The sequence below is a fragment of the Palaemon carinicauda genome, chromosome 8, assembly GCF_036898095.1.
Source record: "Palaemon carinicauda isolate YSFRI2023 chromosome 8, ASM3689809v2, whole genome shotgun sequence".
NCBI classification, from domain to species: domain Eukaryota; kingdom Metazoa; phylum Arthropoda; class Malacostraca; order Decapoda; family Palaemonidae; genus Palaemon; species Palaemon carinicauda.
Window position 1 is genome coordinate 130365783 of NC_090732.1, and position 19049 is coordinate 130384831.

General features: G+C 46.2%; 1 protein-coding gene across 1 annotated transcript in view; it reads left to right on the forward strand.

Moving 5' to 3' along the window:
- The window catches only part of LOC137645925 (cleavage and polyadenylation specificity factor subunit 4-like), a 74669-nt gene that overhangs the window by 12148 nt on the left and 43472 nt on the right, over window positions 1-19049 (forward strand). The window contains exon 2 of the mRNA XM_068378978.1: window positions 15320-15523. Coding sequence (XP_068235079.1) covers window positions 15320-15523 — 204 coding nt within the window. The remainder of the gene's footprint in view (window positions 1-15319; window positions 15524-19049) is intronic.

The following is a 19049-nucleotide window of genomic DNA, read 5'->3' on the forward strand; positions in this document are numbered from 1 at the left end:
TGAAGAGACCTCCCTTCGAACCATTATGCCAGGCCTCTGATCGCCACCTGACTTGGAAGACGGCTTTCCTACTCGCGTTGGCCTCTGCCAAACGAGTTAGTGAACTTCATGGTCTCTCATACGACATCGCCCATTCAAGGAGATGGGGGGAGGTAACGATCAGGTTCGTTCCTGAGTTTGTTGCCAAAACTCAGAACCCTGGAGTGCCGGACCCACAGTTCGACTCCTTCAGGGTCACGAGCACGAGTCTCCGTTCTGTAACAAGTGACCCAGACCATCTGCTATTATGCCCAGTGAGGAGTCTGAGGTGTTACTTGAAGAGGACAGCTGCAGTTCGTCCCCGCATGCAGGCGTTGTTTGTAAGCACGGGAAGGACTAAGAGGAGGGTCACCAAGAACACCATCTCGGCTTGGATTCGAAGGGTTATCCATCACGTCTTGAATCCTGACCCTCCTCTGTCACGTCGCCCTAGGGCACACGACGTCAGAGGCATCGCTACGTCCCTGGCCTTTAAGAGAAACTTCTCTGTGACGCAGGTGCTACAAGCTGGGGTCTGGAAGCGTCAAACGACCTTCACAGCCCACTACCTGCAGAATGTGACAAACAGGAGCCTCGATATCTTTTCTATCGGCCCCGTGGTGGCTGCACAACAGCTGGTCTAACCTCAGGCTCCTTTTGGACAGGTAGCAGAAGGTTACCCGGTCTCAGTCTGCGTCAATGAAAGAGTATGCCTGGCCCTTCTTTCTTCATCCTCCCCTCTCTTGGGAAAAGCAGCATCCTGGTCTGCATAGCTGACCTCAACCTCTGCAGGAAAACCATGCTCCCTTGTGTTCCTAGTATTAAGTTAATACTGTCACGTCCCCCATACCCTGACGAGGTGGTATTGGGAACGTCCTAGTCTAGAATTCCATCTAAAGGACTCCAGGTCAACTTCCTAGGACGAGTCACACTCTATTCCTCCACACACAAACTTATGTAGGCCACACGTTCCTTGCGGAGCAAGGAACTTGTGAGGTGCAGGGACTCCTTTTCTCGAGTGCTACTCACTCAGATTCTGAGTCCCCGGGTAAAACCAAAGCCAGTAAGGCTGGGGACTTTCCACCCTTCCTAAGGGGTAAGTCACCCTATGTAAATAGCGTGGTTTGTATTTCGGTTACGGAACAAATGACAAATTCGGAGATAATTTGTATTTTTCCTAACCATACAAACCTTAGCTATTTACACATATTTGCCCACCAGCCCTGTCCCCCAAGACAAGTCCTACCTCTAAGTGAAGTGAGATATTTCACCGGTGTGTGGGGGGGAAGGGGTAGCAAGCTACCCCTTCCCCCTTGCTAACTAGCGCGGGGGTAGTTAACCCTCGTTAAAATTCTAATGGCTCGTCATTTTCAGCTACACCGAAAGTAAACCCTATGTAAATAGCTAAGGTTTGTATGGTTAGGAAAAATACTAATTATCTCCGAATTTGTCATATTTGAGTACTTTGCTCAAACTTTCCCATCAACACTAACCCCCTTAAAAGTCAATGCTGCCATCCGAGTGGTTTGTCAGTGACTTGGCATGGGAGTGTTTGCCTCCACGCTATCAACTACTGCTGGTTGTTTACACTTCGTTATGATTTTAACTTCCATGTCCCAGCTTTGCTGTTATCTGTTCTCCTAAGTAAAGGACTCAATTTTGTATAGTTAAGAAAAATACAAAATACTTTTACAAAAATTTGATGTAGGGCAAAAGAAAGGAAATAATTCTGGGAAGGAGAGCAAAACAGGGGATAGAAAAGACATGATGAGTATGGAAATTTTTTTTTAAGTATGATGGGTAGAAAATGAAAAAAAGTCAAACTTTCTTTACAATTGCAGAATAAAATTTTGAGAGAGGATAACTTTTAAAAAGGTAACAATAAATACTTCATAGAAAGCAACAAAATTATGCTTAGATATTTCCAATATCAGGATCTTTGAGGTTATACTGTCCTGAAGTGAGCTATTGATTATAATCAGATAGTACTGTACCTTGATGAATCTGATTTGACTATGGTAATAGACTAAGAAATGCAGTTTCCATGGTCTTGTAACAGTGAAGCATTGGTGGTCTTTCTCATATGAATATGAGATGTTTAAAATTTTGTAATTTCTTTTCTATACAAGTTCATCACATTTTACCTGGCCTAGTTTTTCCTTGGCTTTTATTTATGGTGGTTTTAGTGGTAGTTAGATCATTCCCTGTATTTTCCAGACTGACTCTACCTCTAGTATCTCCCTCTCATCTTCTCCTCCATACTCAAACTGGGGATTTGGTTGATGAATTACTGTATATATCTTCAAAGGTTAATTAAAGGCATCTGTGTTTCGTCAGTCTATTGATATACTGGATTTTGTAGGACTGCTAATGAAGCCATAAATTCAAATGAATATCAACAGAGCTGTCCCCAGGTTGAAGCACAACACGCAATTACTTCCTCAACCACGAAGTTTAGTGGCTCCCTCTCATCTTCTCCTCCATACTCAAACTGGGGATTTGGTTGATTAATTACTGTAAATATCTTCAAAGGTTACATAAAGGAATCTGTGTTTCATCAGTCTATTGATATACAGTTCTGGATTTTGTAGGACTACTAATGGAGCCATAAATTCAAATGAAGCTCAATGGAGTTGTCCCCAGGTTGAAGCACAACACGCAAGTACTTCCTCAACCACAAAGTTTAGGGACAAGGTTTGAAACTTGGAGATCCAGGGATGCCAGGAAGCCTTCCTTTCTGATGAACTGTTTTTCTGAATCCAGAATCTTCATCATTAAAAGATGTGCTATAGAAATTCATTCAGTAGTCTGAATTAGTGGTGGAAGCCAACCTTCCATTACCTTGGAAACCAGTTACAGGTGGCTGCATAATCTAGGCAATCTGTCATTATTTCTTGGTTTTCTGCTTATCACTGAATCCACCTCATGGTGTCATGCCTTGAAGTTCGTGTGGTTGTTACCATGCATACCAAAGTCCATATTTTACCGACTTACCAGAACTTTGCCCCTATCTACTGCTACTTATCTAGTGTCTTCAAACTGGAGAACTGGCCAATGACTGACATTTCTTTTTATACTAAAAAGGGTGAATTATGTTTCTTCAGTGCTGAGTGCCAATCTAGAGTTTTGGGCTACCACTATTTATGGGAAGAAAGTAGCACTGCATATTGTTTGAGTAAAGGAATTATGGCTAATTTTTGCCATAGTTTATGGCAGTATAGACATAGGTGCACCCAGGTTGACCATTGCCACCTCAGTTGACATAGTTAATCTCTTCTTTGACCAGTTGTAAGACTTAGAAAATGCTGAATCGAATTACTATCTGTTAAGCACACCATATCTCTTGGCCTATTGGGTATCTCCAACAAATAGGATCTACTGCCAAAATGTGAATGAATGATAAAGCTGAAGGCTTACTCTTGCATGATATTGATTGTAAAGAAATCTTGATGCTGATGCTCTGTCATGTTATTAGGAGTGGGAGACAGCCTACTTGGCAATAGACTAAGTAGCCAAAAAGTTTATATTGATGTTGTCATAAAGCCCAAACTTGACTAATGGTAACCTTGAATGCAGTTGAACTTTTTCTGTCAAAGCTGGGCCTAAAAAAGCTGCTTAGAGAAGCCCAAGAATGATAATTATTGGGAAGTCTATCTGTTTTCTGTCTTGATTTGTACCTTCTGGGCTATCCTTGGTTGAAGAAGTCAGTGGGAGGTCATATGGCTTGCTGCTAATAACTGATGTGATGAGTTTTGGTTCAGATACAGAAACAGAAGCTCCTCTTTATGAGTTATGTGATTGCTACCAATTAAGGTTTTCAGGCCCAGTTAATGACCTCTGAGAATGGCTTTTCCTTACCCTTTAGATAAGACTTCTTGAGGTCTTGTTCTGGATTAGAGGAGAGGGGAGATTGCTGGCAACAGTGAACACTGCCTTTTTGGGAACAAGAAGTGGTTGGCTTGGAAGAGAATAGATCGAAACTAGGTAATGGTGATAGTGAGGTGGAAGAGGAGCTTTCAGAGTATCCTTCTTGCTGAGCACAAATATTCTGCAGTAAGTTGCTGTCGGTAGATTTTTTGTTTTCACTTTTGGGAAAGCATGAATATACCTGGAGAACATTTACTGCAATAATGGAAGAAGACATTGCAGATATCTTGAGCAAAGCAGTAGAAATTTAGTTTTAGAGGATGCAACTGCAGTTATGTGGTTAGATCTACAATACTGAAAACGTAGAAGAAAGAGTTCTTTCAACCACTTAGGAATGAGATATAATATGAGTAGGTGAGAACAACGGCATAATTGATGAATTATATGTGAAAGCAGTTAGAATAGCTAGGAAAGAAGCCAAAAATAAGCATCAGCCATCAGTTGTATAGCAGAAGTAGCTGGCATGCCAGAAATGGCTGGCACAGCAAAAGCAGGTGGCATAACATAGCAGAGAAACTACTGGCTCAAAAACATAAAGTTCAAAGTGAAGTTTGCTCTTCCTCCTACCCACCAGACGACCATTGTTTATCTTGTTAAAAACGTTACAACTGTTTCCAGCTTAGCTGAAGTCTCATTCCTATTAAAGGTCTCAGGTTTGTAGTTATGAAAAGTACAAATTATTTACAAAATTTGTGATATTTTAGACCATGTCAAGCCTGTTATGTTTAGTATCCTTATGAAAATTAAAAATAGTTAAAGAATTAGTATTTGTTCCGTAACTGGAATACAAACCACGCTATTTAAAGTGGGTAATTACTTTCGCGTAGCTGAAAGGACGAGCCATAAAATTTTAACGAGGGATTATTACCCCACCGCTAGTTAACGGGGGGGTAGGGAGGGTAGTTAGCAACCCTCCCCCCTCACACACCTGTGTTGTAGCTCCACTTTTACTTTGGCTCGGGTGGTGATCGGACGTGTCCGCTTTCACCCTCGCCTCTTTGACAGTCATTAATCATTGCTTTTTTCTTTTTCTCAGGATGTTGTGAAGTTGGCCTCTACAATGCGGAAGTGCCCTGGGTTACCTGACCGCCCTTGTGGGACCTTCATGTCTTCCATTGAGACGGATCCTCACACCTTATGCCCTTATTGTAGGGGTCAGCGGTGTGAAAGTGATAATGTTTGTATGGAATGTGGGGAGTGGCCTACCTCCCAGTGGGAGAGGTTTTCTCGGCCCCGGAAGAAAAAGTTCAGACGGGATATTTCTCCTTCAAAGGTTTCTTTGAAGAAGGAAAATCCTAAGGACTCTTCTTCCGTAGCCCAAACCTCCTCCGAAGATCCCATTCGGTCGGCCTCTCATGAGAGGCCGTCGAGTGGTAGCGTAAGCCGTACTGTTGTTGACCGATCTCGGGGTTTGGGAGAGGGAGTTGCCTCCCATAGCGAGGCAGCTCCTCCTCCTCCCCCGGGGGAGGATTTAATTATTTCTCCTGTTAATAATGATCTTTTGCAGCTTTGGGCTTCCTTGGGGCTTCAGGGTTCGCCCTCCAAGGAAGCCCTGTTTGACATGATCAGGTTGGGAGCAGCTGTCAAACAGTCACCGCTGGTAGCAGAGGTTGACCCTCTGTCTATTGTCGAGGCTGTTGTGGCAGACGCTTCTAATGAGAGTGTTCAAACCCCTGCTCCTGTTGTAGCTGAAGGCTTAGCTCCCCCCCCTCAAACATCTTTTGAGGGAGGATCTAAGTCCAACGGTCTCTCCTGCGGGTGATTCTCCCCCCCCGGAGGAGTTCACTGACAGAGACTCCTCTTCGGAGGACTGCCAATGGGGTTTGCCTGCTGCTCCCAGAGGATGCATCTGACGTAAGGCGCGCCTTCGTCTTCGTCGCCGAGGTCTTCCTTCTCCCCACAAGGGTGTTAGGAGGCGCCTCTTCAGATCTTCATCCTCGCAGTACCCCGCAGAGGAACCTCGTCCTTCAGCTACCGTTCCTGCTACTTCCTTGGACCTGGACCTCTCCGCAGATCGTTCGCGATCTCCTACGCCTGCCAGACCTGCTGACCTGCCTTCACCTATCCTGGCTGCTGAAGCGCTGTGGGCGCCCACACATCCCATTTTCAAACGGGCACCGGTCCCTTCGGGGCAAAAGGGGCTTTCACACATTGTGTGTAAGTCCCTTAAGCGCCAGGTTTCCCCTGTGCGCCAACGTTCGCCTGTGCGCCCGTGCACAACTGCGCGCAAGTGCTCACCAGTTGCTGCCTCATCTCGCCAGCGCTCTCCTGCACGCCCACGATCTCCTGTTCGCCCTGTAGTTCCAGAGACTGTGCGCCCATGATCTCCTGCTCACCAACAGACCTCTGTGCGCCCTCGGCTCGGCCTGATACACGCCATGGACGCCCTCGGTCTCCTGCTCGCCTGCGATCTCCTGCTCGTCAGCGATCTCCTGCGCGCCAGCGCTCTCCTGCTCGTCAGCGCTATCCTGCTCGCCAACGCTTGCCTGCTCGTCATCGCTCGCCTGCTCGCCCTCGATCTTCGGATCAGGGCTCCAAGGAGAAATCTTCTTCCTCTCCTGCTCACCAGAGCTCTCCTCCACGATCGGTGACTCGCCATCAGACCTCGCCTGCTCGCTATCCCTTGCCTACGCTCCATCGCCTGCAGTCTCCATCGCGCGCCCACGCACCCACTGCCAGAACTTCGGTTCCTGACGAGGCCCTTCTGCGCGCCCGCGGGCTAGGGTTATTCCCCCTGCACACACGCGCCCTTACAGGCCCTTCATCATCCTAAGACTGCACTCCATCCGAGGTCTCCGGAACGCGCACCAACGCGCCCACGCGCCCTGTCACCTACGCGCCCACGCGCCCCGTCACCTACGCGCCATGTCGTATGCGCGCCCACGCGCCCTATCGTCTGCGCGCCCACGCGCTCTGACGCCTGCGCGCCCACGAGCTCCTTCTCCTGCGCGCCATCGTTCGCTCATGCGCCAATGCGCGAACTCTCCTATGCGCCAACGCTTGCCTGCGTGCCAACGCGCCCCCTCGCCTACGCGCCAACGCGCCCCCTCGCCTACGCGCCATCGTTCGCCAACGCGCCCTCTCGCCTACACGCCCTCTCGCCTACACGCCATCGCTCGCCTGCGTGCCATCTCTCGCCTGCGCGCCATCGCTCACCTACACGCCATCGCTCGCCTGGGCGCCATCTCTCGCCTGCGCGCCATCTCTCGCCTGCGCGCCATCGCTCGCCCGCGCACCCGCGAGCGAACAATCGCCCCCTGAGCTAGGCAATGGCTTATCGCGCGAGCGTGATACCCAGTACGAACCACAGCACGTGCCCACACAGGTTCCGGCAGTACTCGTCAGGTCATCTTCATCGCGTCCCCCCCACCCCGTAAGCGCAGGATAGCGCGTCCAACGGAGGAGGGAAATCTCCGGACAGGTCCAGGATCTCTTCTACAGCTTCTTCTTTTCAGGCAGACCCGGTTGTAGTTTCCACTCCTAGGGATCTTATGATCCCCTTCCCTCCAGAGGGTGTCTCTGACAGCGCTGCTGTCAGTCGGCTGCCCTGGTTTGGGCCCTTGATCAGAGTGGTTGCACGGGCTTTCAAGCCCGCTTTCTCTGGACTAGGCCTCAAATCAGCGGCTATCTCGGCCCCTCTGAAGAGGAAGAGAGGAGTGGACGACGTGGTTACTTCTCCAAGGGCGAAACTGATTCCTCGGAAGCCGTCGAGGAAGGCTCCGTCCCCTCCCCAGACTTTCTCTCCATCCCCCGTGGACGAGGCTTTTCCGTCCTCAAGGGATTCTCGTGAGGTGAGGTGTTCTCCCATCGCACCAATGGGAGAAACCCCACCTCGCACCGAGAAGTCTCCTTGGGTGAAGGCGGAGAAGAGCCCCCACCATCTTTGTTGGAATCCTGCATCCCTCCTAGGAGGGAGTCGAAGGACTCCAAGACGGTCCCGAAATCTTCTTCGAGGATCAGACCAGAACCAGCTAAGCCCGCGGAGAACGTCCACGAGTCCCCCCAAGAAGAGCCTTTGGGGACTGGAGACCTTGCTGCTGGTCCATCAGGAGGAGAGCCGCAGGAGTCGGAGCATGCCTTTTGGCAAGTTTTGGCTCTGATGAGGAACCTTAACGGATTTTCGGATCCGGAGATTCCTCCTCGAGAGGGCAAGGACACGGTTCTGGACCGAGTCTTTGGTACTCAAAAGCCCCCTAAAACCAGCGCGGCTTTGCCCTGGTCCCAGGGGGTCAAGAGTACCAGAGATAAGGTCGAGAGCCAGCTCTCCGAGCTAGCCTCCTCCAGCCGTTCCAGCGCCAGAAACAAACTCCTCCTACCTCCTCGTGTCCATCAAAGGAGGTACTTTGAAATCATCGAGGAGTCCTATTTAGCTCTTCCCCTCCACCACTTGGTGGAAGAGCTCTCCAGGGGAGTCCCTCTCGAGAGACTCTCCAACCGGCCAGTGTCGTTCTCGGCCTCGGAGATTCTTTGCCAGGAGAAGGTAGCGAAGTGTGCCATGCAGGCCACTTCGTGGCTGGATATCTGGCTGGGATCTCTTGGCATCCTGATACGATGCAAAGACTTGTCTAAGGAGATAACCAGGAAGGCCTTGGAGACCTTCCTTCTTTCAGGCACTCGTACCATCGAGTTTCTGGCCCACCAAGTCTCGAACTTGTGGGCTAACACTATCCTGAAACGCCCGGATACGGTGTCTGAAAGATTCAACTCGAAGGTCCCCGACACCGAGGTTAGTAAGCTCAGACATTCCTCCCTTTTGGGGAGTAGTCTGTTTGAGCCGAAAGATGTCAAGCAGGTGGCTGAGAGGTGGAGGAAGTCCAACCAGGACTCCCTCCTCCAGAGGGCTTTAACATCAAAGCCCTATAAGCCTCCAGCACCTCAACAACCTCGCCCTGCAAAGACAACAAAACCGGCAATAGCAGCAAAGGCAGCGGTGTCCAAACAGCCCTTTCCCGTCAAGGACAGGAGAGGCAAGAAGTCCTCGAGGGGAGGCAAGAATCCTAGGGGGAGTGGCCGAGGCCGCAAAAGCTAGGATTGGCAGTCCCCCCGATCTCCGGGATCAGCCAAGGATATCGCGTCCCGTTCATAACATCTCTTCCTCTCCTGACAGCGAATCCAGTGTCGTTGAGCTCTCTTGCCATGGGATCGGCAAGAGGGCAAGCCCTTTGGGCAGAAGTCAAGACCATGTTGAAGAAGGACGCTCTCCAAGAGGTCGTCGACGGGTCCCCAGGCTTCTACAGTCGACTCTTTCTTGTAAAGAAGGCGTCTGGAGGCTGGAGACCAGTCATCGACCTCTCAGCTCTGAACAGGTTTGTCAAGCAGACCCCGTTCAGTATGGAGACGGCAGACACGGTCAGACTCGCAGTGAGACCGCGAGACTTCATGTGCACACTGGATCTGAAGGACGCGTACTTCCAGATCCCAGTCCATCCGTTTTCAAGAAAGTACTTAAGATTCAGCCTAGACAACAAGATCTACCAGTTCAAGGTGCTGTGCTTCGGTCTCTCCACAGCACCTCAGGTTTTCACCAGAGTGTTCACCCTGATATCTTCGTGGGCACACAACATTGGCATCCGTCTCCTCCGTTATCTGGACGACTGGCTGATCTTAGCAGACTCGCAGTCAACCCTTCTTCGACACCGAAACAAACTTCTGGGAATTTGCCAAGATCTAGGGATCATGGTAAATCTTGAGAAGTCTTCTCTGCTTCCTTCTCAAAGACTGGTATATCTAGGCATGATATTGGACACCAATCTCCACAGAGCCTTCCCATATGATGACAGGATAGTAAGGCTGAGGAAGGTCGCAAGTCCTTTCCTCAGACGAGACGAACTCCCAGCCCAATCGTGGTTACGTCTCCTCGGCCATCTCTCATCCTTGGTCTGTCTAGTTCCCAACGGTCGCCTCAGAATGAGATCTCAGCAATGGCGACTCAAGTCCCTGTGGAGTCAAGGACATGATTCCCCGGACGTCTTGATCCCTATGGGTCTCGCGGATCAGACGGACCTTCAGTGGTGGATGGCAGACGAGAACCTATGAAAGGGAGTGGATCTTCTCGTCCTGCCCCCGGATTTGATGCTGTTTTCGGACGCCTCAAAGAAAGGATGGGGGGCCCACGTTCTGAACCACAGGACCTCACGCCTGTGGTCAGAATCAGAAAAGTGCCTCCATATAAATCTGCTAGAAATGAAGGCCGTTTTTCTGGCCCTTCAACAGTTCCAACAGCACCTGGCGGGTCACTCTGTGGTGGTGATGAGCAACAAAACCACAGTAGTGGCTTACATCAACAAGCATGGAGGTACCTTTTCAGAACAGCTATCCCATCTTGCAGTAGAGATACTGAGATGGACCGAAGTCCACTCGCTTCCACTTTTGGCTCGCTTCATTCCGGGCAAAAGGAATGTGCTCGCCGACAGTCTGAGCAGAGCGTCTCAGATAGTGAGTACCGAGTGGTCTTTGGATCGTCAAGTAGCCAACAAAGTCCTGACTTTGTGGGGTTCCCCGATTGTGGATCTGTTCGCGACAGCGCTGAATTTCAAACTGCCGCTGTACTGTTCCCCAGTCCCGGACCCCAAGGCTCTCTGGAAAGATGCTTTCCAACAATGGTGGGACAACATCGACGTATACGCCTTTCCCCCGTTCTGTCTGATGAGGAGGGTACTCAACAAGACCAGACTATCGGTCAACCTTTCGATGACTCTCATAGCTCCGCTGTGGCATCACGCGGAATGGTTCCCGGACCTTCTGCAACTCCTTACGGAGCCTCCAAGAGAATTCCCTCCGTGACACGAGCTACTCAAACAACCACATGCCAACATCTTTCACAAAGCCATAGCTTCGCTTCGGCTTCACGCCTGGAGACTATCCACAATCTCCTCGCAGAGGGAGGATTTTCGCAACAAGTTGCGGAAAGGATGTCTGGACACCTGTGAAAGTCATCCGCAAGAGTCTACCAGGCGAAGTGGAGAGTTTTCTGTGGTTGGTGTCGTGGAAGGGGTATCTCCACTCAATGCCACTATTCCAGCAATAGTGGAGTTCTTCGTGTATTTGCGAGAAGAAATGCGCCTTTCAGTCTCGGCAGTGAAAGGCTATCGCTCAGCCTTAAGTCTAGCCTTCAGGCTCAAAGGAGTGGACATTTCTACCTCGCTAGAACTTTCCCTACTCATACGTAGTTATGAACTTACCTGCCCTCAGTCGGAAGTGAGACCTCCTCCATGGAACGTGGTTCGAGTCCTCAGGTCTCTTAAGAGACCTCCCTACGAACCGTTACGCCAGGCTTCAGATCGCCACCTGACTTGGAAGACGGTGTTCCTACTTGCTTTGGCGTCAGCCAAGCGAGTCGGTGAACTTCATGGTCTCTCCTAAGACATCGCCCATTCAAGGGGATGGGGGGAGGTAACGTTCAGCTTCGTCCCTGAGTTTATTGCTAAGACTCAGAATCCGGGAGTGTCGGACCCTCGCTTCGACTCCTTCAGGATTTTGAGTCTTCGTTCCGTAACAGATGACCCAGACCATCTCCTACTGAAGCTATACCTGAAGAGAACAGCTGCAGTTTGTCCCCAAGTGCGGGCTTTGTTTGTCAGCACTGGTAGATTGAAGAGGAGGGTTACCAAGAACACTATCTCAGCATGGATTCGAAAGGCCATTCATCTGTCCCTGAATCCTGACCCTCCCCGTCACATTGCCCTAGAGCTCATGATGTCAGGGGGAGTAGCTACCTCCCTGGCCTTCAAGAAAAACTTCTCAGTGATGCAGGTTCTGCAAGCAGGGGGTGGAAGCGTCAAACGACCTTCACAGCCCACTACCTGCAAGACGTGACCCACAGGTGGCTCGATACGTTCTCTATCGGCCCTGTGGTGACTGCACAACAGCTGGTTTAAACCTCAGGCTCCTTAATGGACAAGTAGCAGAGGGTTGAGGGCATTGTTACCCGGTTTTAGTCTGCATGAATGAAAAGGTATGCCTGGCCCTTATTCTTTTCTTCATTCTCCCCTCTCTTGGGGAAAGCAGCATCCTGGGTTCTCTGCACAGCTGACCTCAAACCTCTGCAGGTAAACCTTGTTCCCTTGTGTTCCTAGTATCAAGTTAATACTACTGTCGCTTCCCCATACCCTGACCAGGTGGTATTGGGAGAGTCCTAGCCTTAAGTTTCCATCTAAAGAACTTCAGGTCAACTTCTTAAGGACGAGTCACACTTTTTTCCTTCTCACACAACTTACGTAGGCCGCAGCCCTTGCATAGCAAGGTGCGAGCGAGGTGCAGGGACTCTTTATTGTTGAGTGCTGACACACTCAGATAATGAGTCCCCGGGCAAAGCCAAAAGCCAGTATGGCTGGGACTTGTTCCACTCTTCCTAAGGGTTAAGTCACCCACTTTAAATAGCGTGGTTTGTATTCCAGTTATGGAACAAATGACAAATTCGTAGATAATTCGTATTTTTCCTAACTATACAAACCTTAGCTATTTAATCAAACTTGCCCGCCAGCCCTGTCCCCCATGAAGTCCTACCTCTAAGCAAAAGTGGAGCTACAACACAGGTGTGTGAGGGGGGAGGGTAGCTAACTACCCTCCTTACCCCCTGCTAACTAGCGGTGGGGTAATAATCCCTCGTTAAAATTTTATGGCTCGTCCTTTCAGCTACGCGAAAGTAATTACCCACTTTAAATAGCTAAGGTTTGTATAGTTAGGAAAAATACAAATTATCTACGAATTTGTCATGTTTTGTAAGTGATATGAGTTGGACAACAAAATACTGTACAAAATAACACAATTAGATAGAAAATAGAGAACTTACACTCTTGTTGATGAAAGTAAGAAATTCTTACACACTAATTAGTACTGTTTGTGTAGAAGGATAAGACATAATTGGTATCCATTAAAATACTGTACAGTACCGTATATAATTATGGGAAATAATACCATGGAATACTAAATAACTTACTCATTGGTATATTGCCAAAAGTTGAGAAAAGGATATGGCTACGGTACCAATTGCAGGCAGAAAGATGAGATATGATTGATATCTTATTGAATAACTAAAATATGATATACATTATATAATCTTCACATTTAAACAAGTTAAATATAAATAACAAAATTTAATGATGCATATACTGTACATGAAAAAAGAGGTAACTTGGCTAGTCACTCTTTAGGCTAACAAATGATCACCTTATTTAGAATATTCTTTTTAGGATATCATCAAAAGTAGTATACAATTTTTGCCCAGAAATAACATCAATATCAATTAATCAATAAAATAAAGAAAGGAGTGGAGTTCAAAGAACATTATAAAAAAAATATATAAACTGGTTGTACAGTACTTGTTGGTAACAGCTAGAAAAATTTCAAGTTGGGGTAGTTTTTGGTGAACTGTAGTGTACCTTTATGAAAATAGGTAAAGCAGAGAAGCAAATTATAGTGATGATAAGAAAAGAATTGAAAAAGATGTTGATAAAGAAAACTCATTCCCAAAGACAGAGCCAAAGCCAGGGAGCTTTTCATACCAGTTTATAGATTTAAAGGTTGCTTATGGAATGGCAGAGGCGAGGAAGTGACAATGCTCGAGAGACTGACCATATTGTATATACTGTACATATGTTAAACGCCCAAGTTCCTTCTTCACCTAAGCTAGGATTTGGGAGGGCCAGGCAATAGCTGTTGATGACTCAGCAAGTAGACCTATTGGCTCCCCCAAACCCATCATCCTTAGCTCACAAGGATGGTGAGGTTGCGGACACTACAAGAATCTTATCAAGCTTGAGAGGGTGTTGAACCCCAGTTGAGCAGAATGCCAGGTGGGGACATTTCCAATAGGCTACCACAACCATTGTGTCAATAATCCTGAGACAAAATGAGAAAAGAAAAGGAGAGTTACTCCCTACCTTATGGGCCAGGAGTGCATAGACATTCACTTTTAGCTGCTTCTTACCAAACTCCTGAATACATTACTATTACAGTATGTATGTTTTGGGACATTTCGACTACACATGAGGGTTTAAGTAATAGATGAACTTGTTATAAAACAAAGCTTGTTGAAATAACAGGCCTAATTATCATCATTGGCAGCATATTTATATCATATTTTTCAATCATGACATTCAGTGTTCAATGACACAAACTACTACTGCAATGTGCTCTTTCTGCCAGAATTTCCATTAGGTCTAATTCTTCATCTATCCACCAGACATGACTGCAGTTCAGGCAGAAAGAACACAAGATGGAAGAGATAGGCAAGAATTTATTTCATATCTGAGCCCATAAAGCAAAATCAATCCTAAAAGTCAGAGTACTAATATTAGATACTCATGTAAGGCAACGATTGATACCTAATGTGAAAACTTTAAAATTTTTAAAAACAACCATGACAATTTGTAGATACAAACCATTGCATAGCATTACAGCACACATACTCGGTATAAAAACAAGTTATCATTATGAAGATGCAACCCATAACACAGCACTAAAGGCACAGAGTTATCAGTATAAAAATAAAACAATGTAGAATGAGAGGCTAAAACAATACTGTGCGATAATCTCCCGCATGATGGAAGAAATAAATTTTTGGTTCATGTACTTTTTCAATCACATGAATACATACTGCGCTATATATATTTAGATAGAAACAAAGTTATACATGAATGTTGGAATAAAATGTTTATTACAGGTATTTATAATGTGGTTTTTTTGGTTTTAAAAATATTATTGCTAGAGATAAACATTATTAATGTCATTATCAGGATATCACACACTTAACAGCATCTGGGCTTAAGGATTTGTCTCTAGTATTAAAATTAGAATTTTATTTTAACTAATTGCAATTTTTCTTATTTGATAAATGGGCAAGCTCAAATTGAAGATGTTAAAAGAATTGCTTTATTGATTCATTTCTGAAGGAAATGTGCCGTTACTTGAAGTTGGACATTCACATAAGATGAATTTCGCATTTATTGTTAACTGACCCTCTGCATACGGGAATTGGTTTGAGCGAGTTAATCTTGAAGATAAGTGAGAGAGTTGCTATTGATAGAGACTGGTCTTTATCTCAAATATCCAACTATGATTAAATTTTTTTCATTTATAAAGAATTATTTATGGTTAAGCTTATGTATGGCAGTAGGTAGGGAGAGGTTGTGGCATATTTATCACAGAATGACTTTTGTAGTCATTATGCTCCCTTTTCATCTTATGTATACAGTACTTAATTCGTATTTGTAGTTAGTTTTTTATCATGTCACTGTTTTCATATATTTATTTAAAAATACTACAGTATAGTATTTACTGTAATAATTTAATTTTTTATTCTTTATGTTCATATTCTAATCCAAGTCGTTGCTTAACTATGCAGTTATCTTCACATTATTTTAATTTTTTTCAGAATCTGTAGCCGCTGTATGTACATTCTATATCCGTGGGAGCTGCACCAAAAGTGTTAATTGTCCTTTTCGACATGTGCGTGGAGATAGAACAGTTGTGTGTAAACACTGGCTTCGTGGATTGTGCAAGAAGGGTGACCAGTGTGAATTTCTTCATGAATATGACATGTCAAAAATGCCAGAGTGCTACTTTTATTCCAGATTTAGTAAGTACTATGGTATATTGAATTTTTTCAGATACAGTGATATATCTGCAATTTGAATATATCCCAGTTAGTTCCTACACATATACAAACCTTCTTCCTTTAATCGGAATATGATCTCTGTGAAGCTGGAACCCAGTTCCTAAAATTTATAATGAAGTGTTGGTAGTTATTGGAAGTCACAGGGAAGCCCAGCACCCTCGCCAGCACACTGAGTAGCCACTTTAATTTCAGCCACCGATCATTAAGGACATACTCTCTGCACTGAACAAAACTTGGGTGTTTACTTATAGAATTGACATCTTCTCTTTTCAGATTGATTGTAAGGTTGTATGTCTTGGTTCATGATTATGCATGCAAGCCTACCCTGGTAAACTTAGTCACAATTGCGGCTGGTTCATGAGCCAGCAAGAAGTGGATTCCCATTCTTTGTGCCATTCTGCAGGGAGCATGACTGTTCACAGTCATTCCCCTGTTACAAGTGCAGGGTGTGGCCTCTTTTGTAGTGGTCCCAGTATGGCAGGAGGAGGAAGTAGTAGTCCAAGAGTGATTCTTTGGCTTCAGGGTCTTTCCCAAGTATGGGAAGTTTTCTGGCTCTCTCTTCTTGCCTTCAGGTGCTCGAGCTGGTATGCCTTTTTCTGCTTCCTATAGAACCGAGTTCTATGGAGGAAAACCAAAGAAAGCTTCACATTAGTCAACCTTATCACTCTCCCCTTAGTGAAGGTGATATTCCATGGCCTTTACCTTGAAGTGAGCCTACCTTTGTAGTTGCCAATGATAATGCCTTCAGAGACCAACCCCAAAGGACTTTATGGCCTGCCTTAGATACAGTAATGAGACTTTCTGTCCATGTAGAAACTGCTTACGATTTTTGCTACTTGATCACCATGAGAGACTTTCCCATGCACAGGATCACCTTTACCCACACAATCCCAAGCACCTCCATGCTTACACTCACCAGCAGAGAGTTCTTCAGAGACACAATCCCCTCTGCATGCATGATCTCTTCGACGTGCATGATCCTATCCACGTGCATGATCCCCTCCATGCGCACAGTTACCTTCATGTGCATGATTGCCTCTTTATAGGGTTACGTCCAAAGATTCCAAAACTTCATGCGCCAGGTTACAACTTGTAAATTCCCTCACGAACACACAATCACTGTCTGATAATGAAGTCCCAACATGCTAATTCTCCCTGAGACTAAGGTCTCCATGCGCAGTGCTTCTACAGGCATAACTTCTTTGAGAGCAAGATCTCTTCACGCTTGGGGTTCATGCATAACTTCCCTATCCATGAAAGCTTTGTGTGCTAGATCTCTTTGTCCTAGATCACCAGCGCTAGATCCCCATGCAAGTGGACCCCACATGCAATGTCCTCTATGGTTGCTTCACCTGTAGGAAGGTCCTCACTTGCCCTCACATCTTTGGCTAGATCATCAACATCATGCTTTTCAGGTACTACTATAGGGAAGTCTGTTATAGTGCATACCCCATGCACTTGTTCTCCCAGCGCTAGATCTTTGCATGCTGGGTCTTTGTGCGACTGAAGCTCACAATTGTTCCATGCAGGAGTTTATGTAAGTAAGGACCCGTTGCAGTCATACTTCTCAAAACAGGTCTCAGAGCCCCTGGAAATCTAGGAACCTAAATCCTTCAGAGTGGTATTCAGGGTATTCCACAAGCAAACTTTAGATTTGAGGCTTCAGATGACATTCTCCTTCCTCTTCCCATCCCTGGAATCATTAGCTGGAAGTCTGTGGCACCCAGACATTCCAGCTAGAAAATGCCCTTCTCCTCAATTTTCTACTGAGGAAGGAGGAGATACCTTCTCTTTCAGATGTTAGGTCGAGTAGGTCATCCCTTGTTTTGGTTTTGTATTTGATGGACAAACATCCCAAGGACACCTCCGTCAGTAGGTCATCCCAGCATTCTTCGGTGAGCCCTTCATTGGTATAAGTCTCCACCCTGTTAGCCGAGACATATGCAAGCACAAATGGCACGTCTAGGGCTACAAAAGAAGTGAGACCTCTTGTTGCTTCAACCTCGATGGATTACCAATCAGGTTCAGACTTAAGACGTAAAAGAAGACAGGCAAAACCACAGGACCTCACATTGGTGCAAGTCGAGACTTCCCTGCTCTTCGAGGGAGGAGTTCAGAGATACCATTGATCTATCAGCTCCTGACACTGGACCAGCCCCAGCAGAAGCAGAAAATCTAGAGACACAGCCAACATTCATGAAGGTGTTGTTTCTTATTAGAGAGTTCAACTATTTGGGGGAGGTAACCAGAGCACCGGCATCTCTTGAATTGCCCTAATCGGAGCTTGCTGAGGAGCCTTAGATAGTGTTGATTCCCAGTTCTCCAATCTAGGGAACTCGCTCTGTTTGAGTAGTTCGAGCAAATTCCTGCCTCTGCTTTTATATCAATAGAGATTCTATGACTCTAAGGATGCACTCCCTTCTCCAATGGCAAATAATGCTGTAATGACCTTAATATTGAGATCTTCAATAGAGAAAGTTGTGACAAAGGAAACTGTCTTTTTGCCATCAGAATCTGCCTCTCCGGGTGACCTGCCGCCTGGACCACTGGTCGGTGGTGTAGACCTTTTTACAACTTCTCAGGATTAGGCAACTCCTGAGAACTAGAAGAAATTTACTAAACACATTCTGTCGGGAGGAAAAGTAGTCACTTTTTTAGCCCATCAGTGAGCCAACTGGGTTCTTAAACAGAGACGCAGAAGTTGTGAAGTTTGCTAGGCAGATCAGACAATAGGAGGCTGTAGCACTATGGAAGAGAGAGAGAGAGAGAGAGAGAGAGAGAGAGAGAGAGAGAGAGAGAGAGAGAGAGAGAGACAGAGAGAGAGAGAGAGAGAGAGAGAGACAGAGAGAGAGAGAGAGAGAGAGAGAGAGAGAGTGTGTGTGTGTGTGTGTGTGTGTGTGTGTGTGTGTGTGTGTGTGTTTTGACGGTTATATATAGTGGAATTATTATGCAATCACATAACTTCACTGGGAATATAAAAGGGATTTTGACGAAGGAAAAATCTATTTCTGAGTGAGGAAGCTGTGTCGCCCAGGGAAATGCTCCTTAAAGCCCCATTTCTAAGGTATAAATACTGCTAAATATACCAGAGAAAAAGTTGCATGGAATGCCAGGAATATACACAGCTCGCTCACCCTTATAAGATGTCGGTATAAAAACTGGGGCGAGTGTAACCACTACCATAGGTCCCTTTCAAATTAGACTTCTCCCTCCCCAACATCCTCGTTACTACGAGGTGTCATTCTCTACAGATACTGCCTCCCCCCCCACCACTACCACTACCTATCCTCCCTTCATTCCTTGTTAGCACCCGTGAACGTTCAGACGTGTTTAGTATAACTAAAAATGATTTGCCAGAGTAAGTGTACACATGCAGTGTATTTTAGGGTGACAAATCTCATGAACAGCTACTGAGGGAGATCTGATTCCTTGTAGGAAAGGGGTTAAAGTCAAACTTCCAACCTCAAAAACCCCTCTTAAAGGGAAA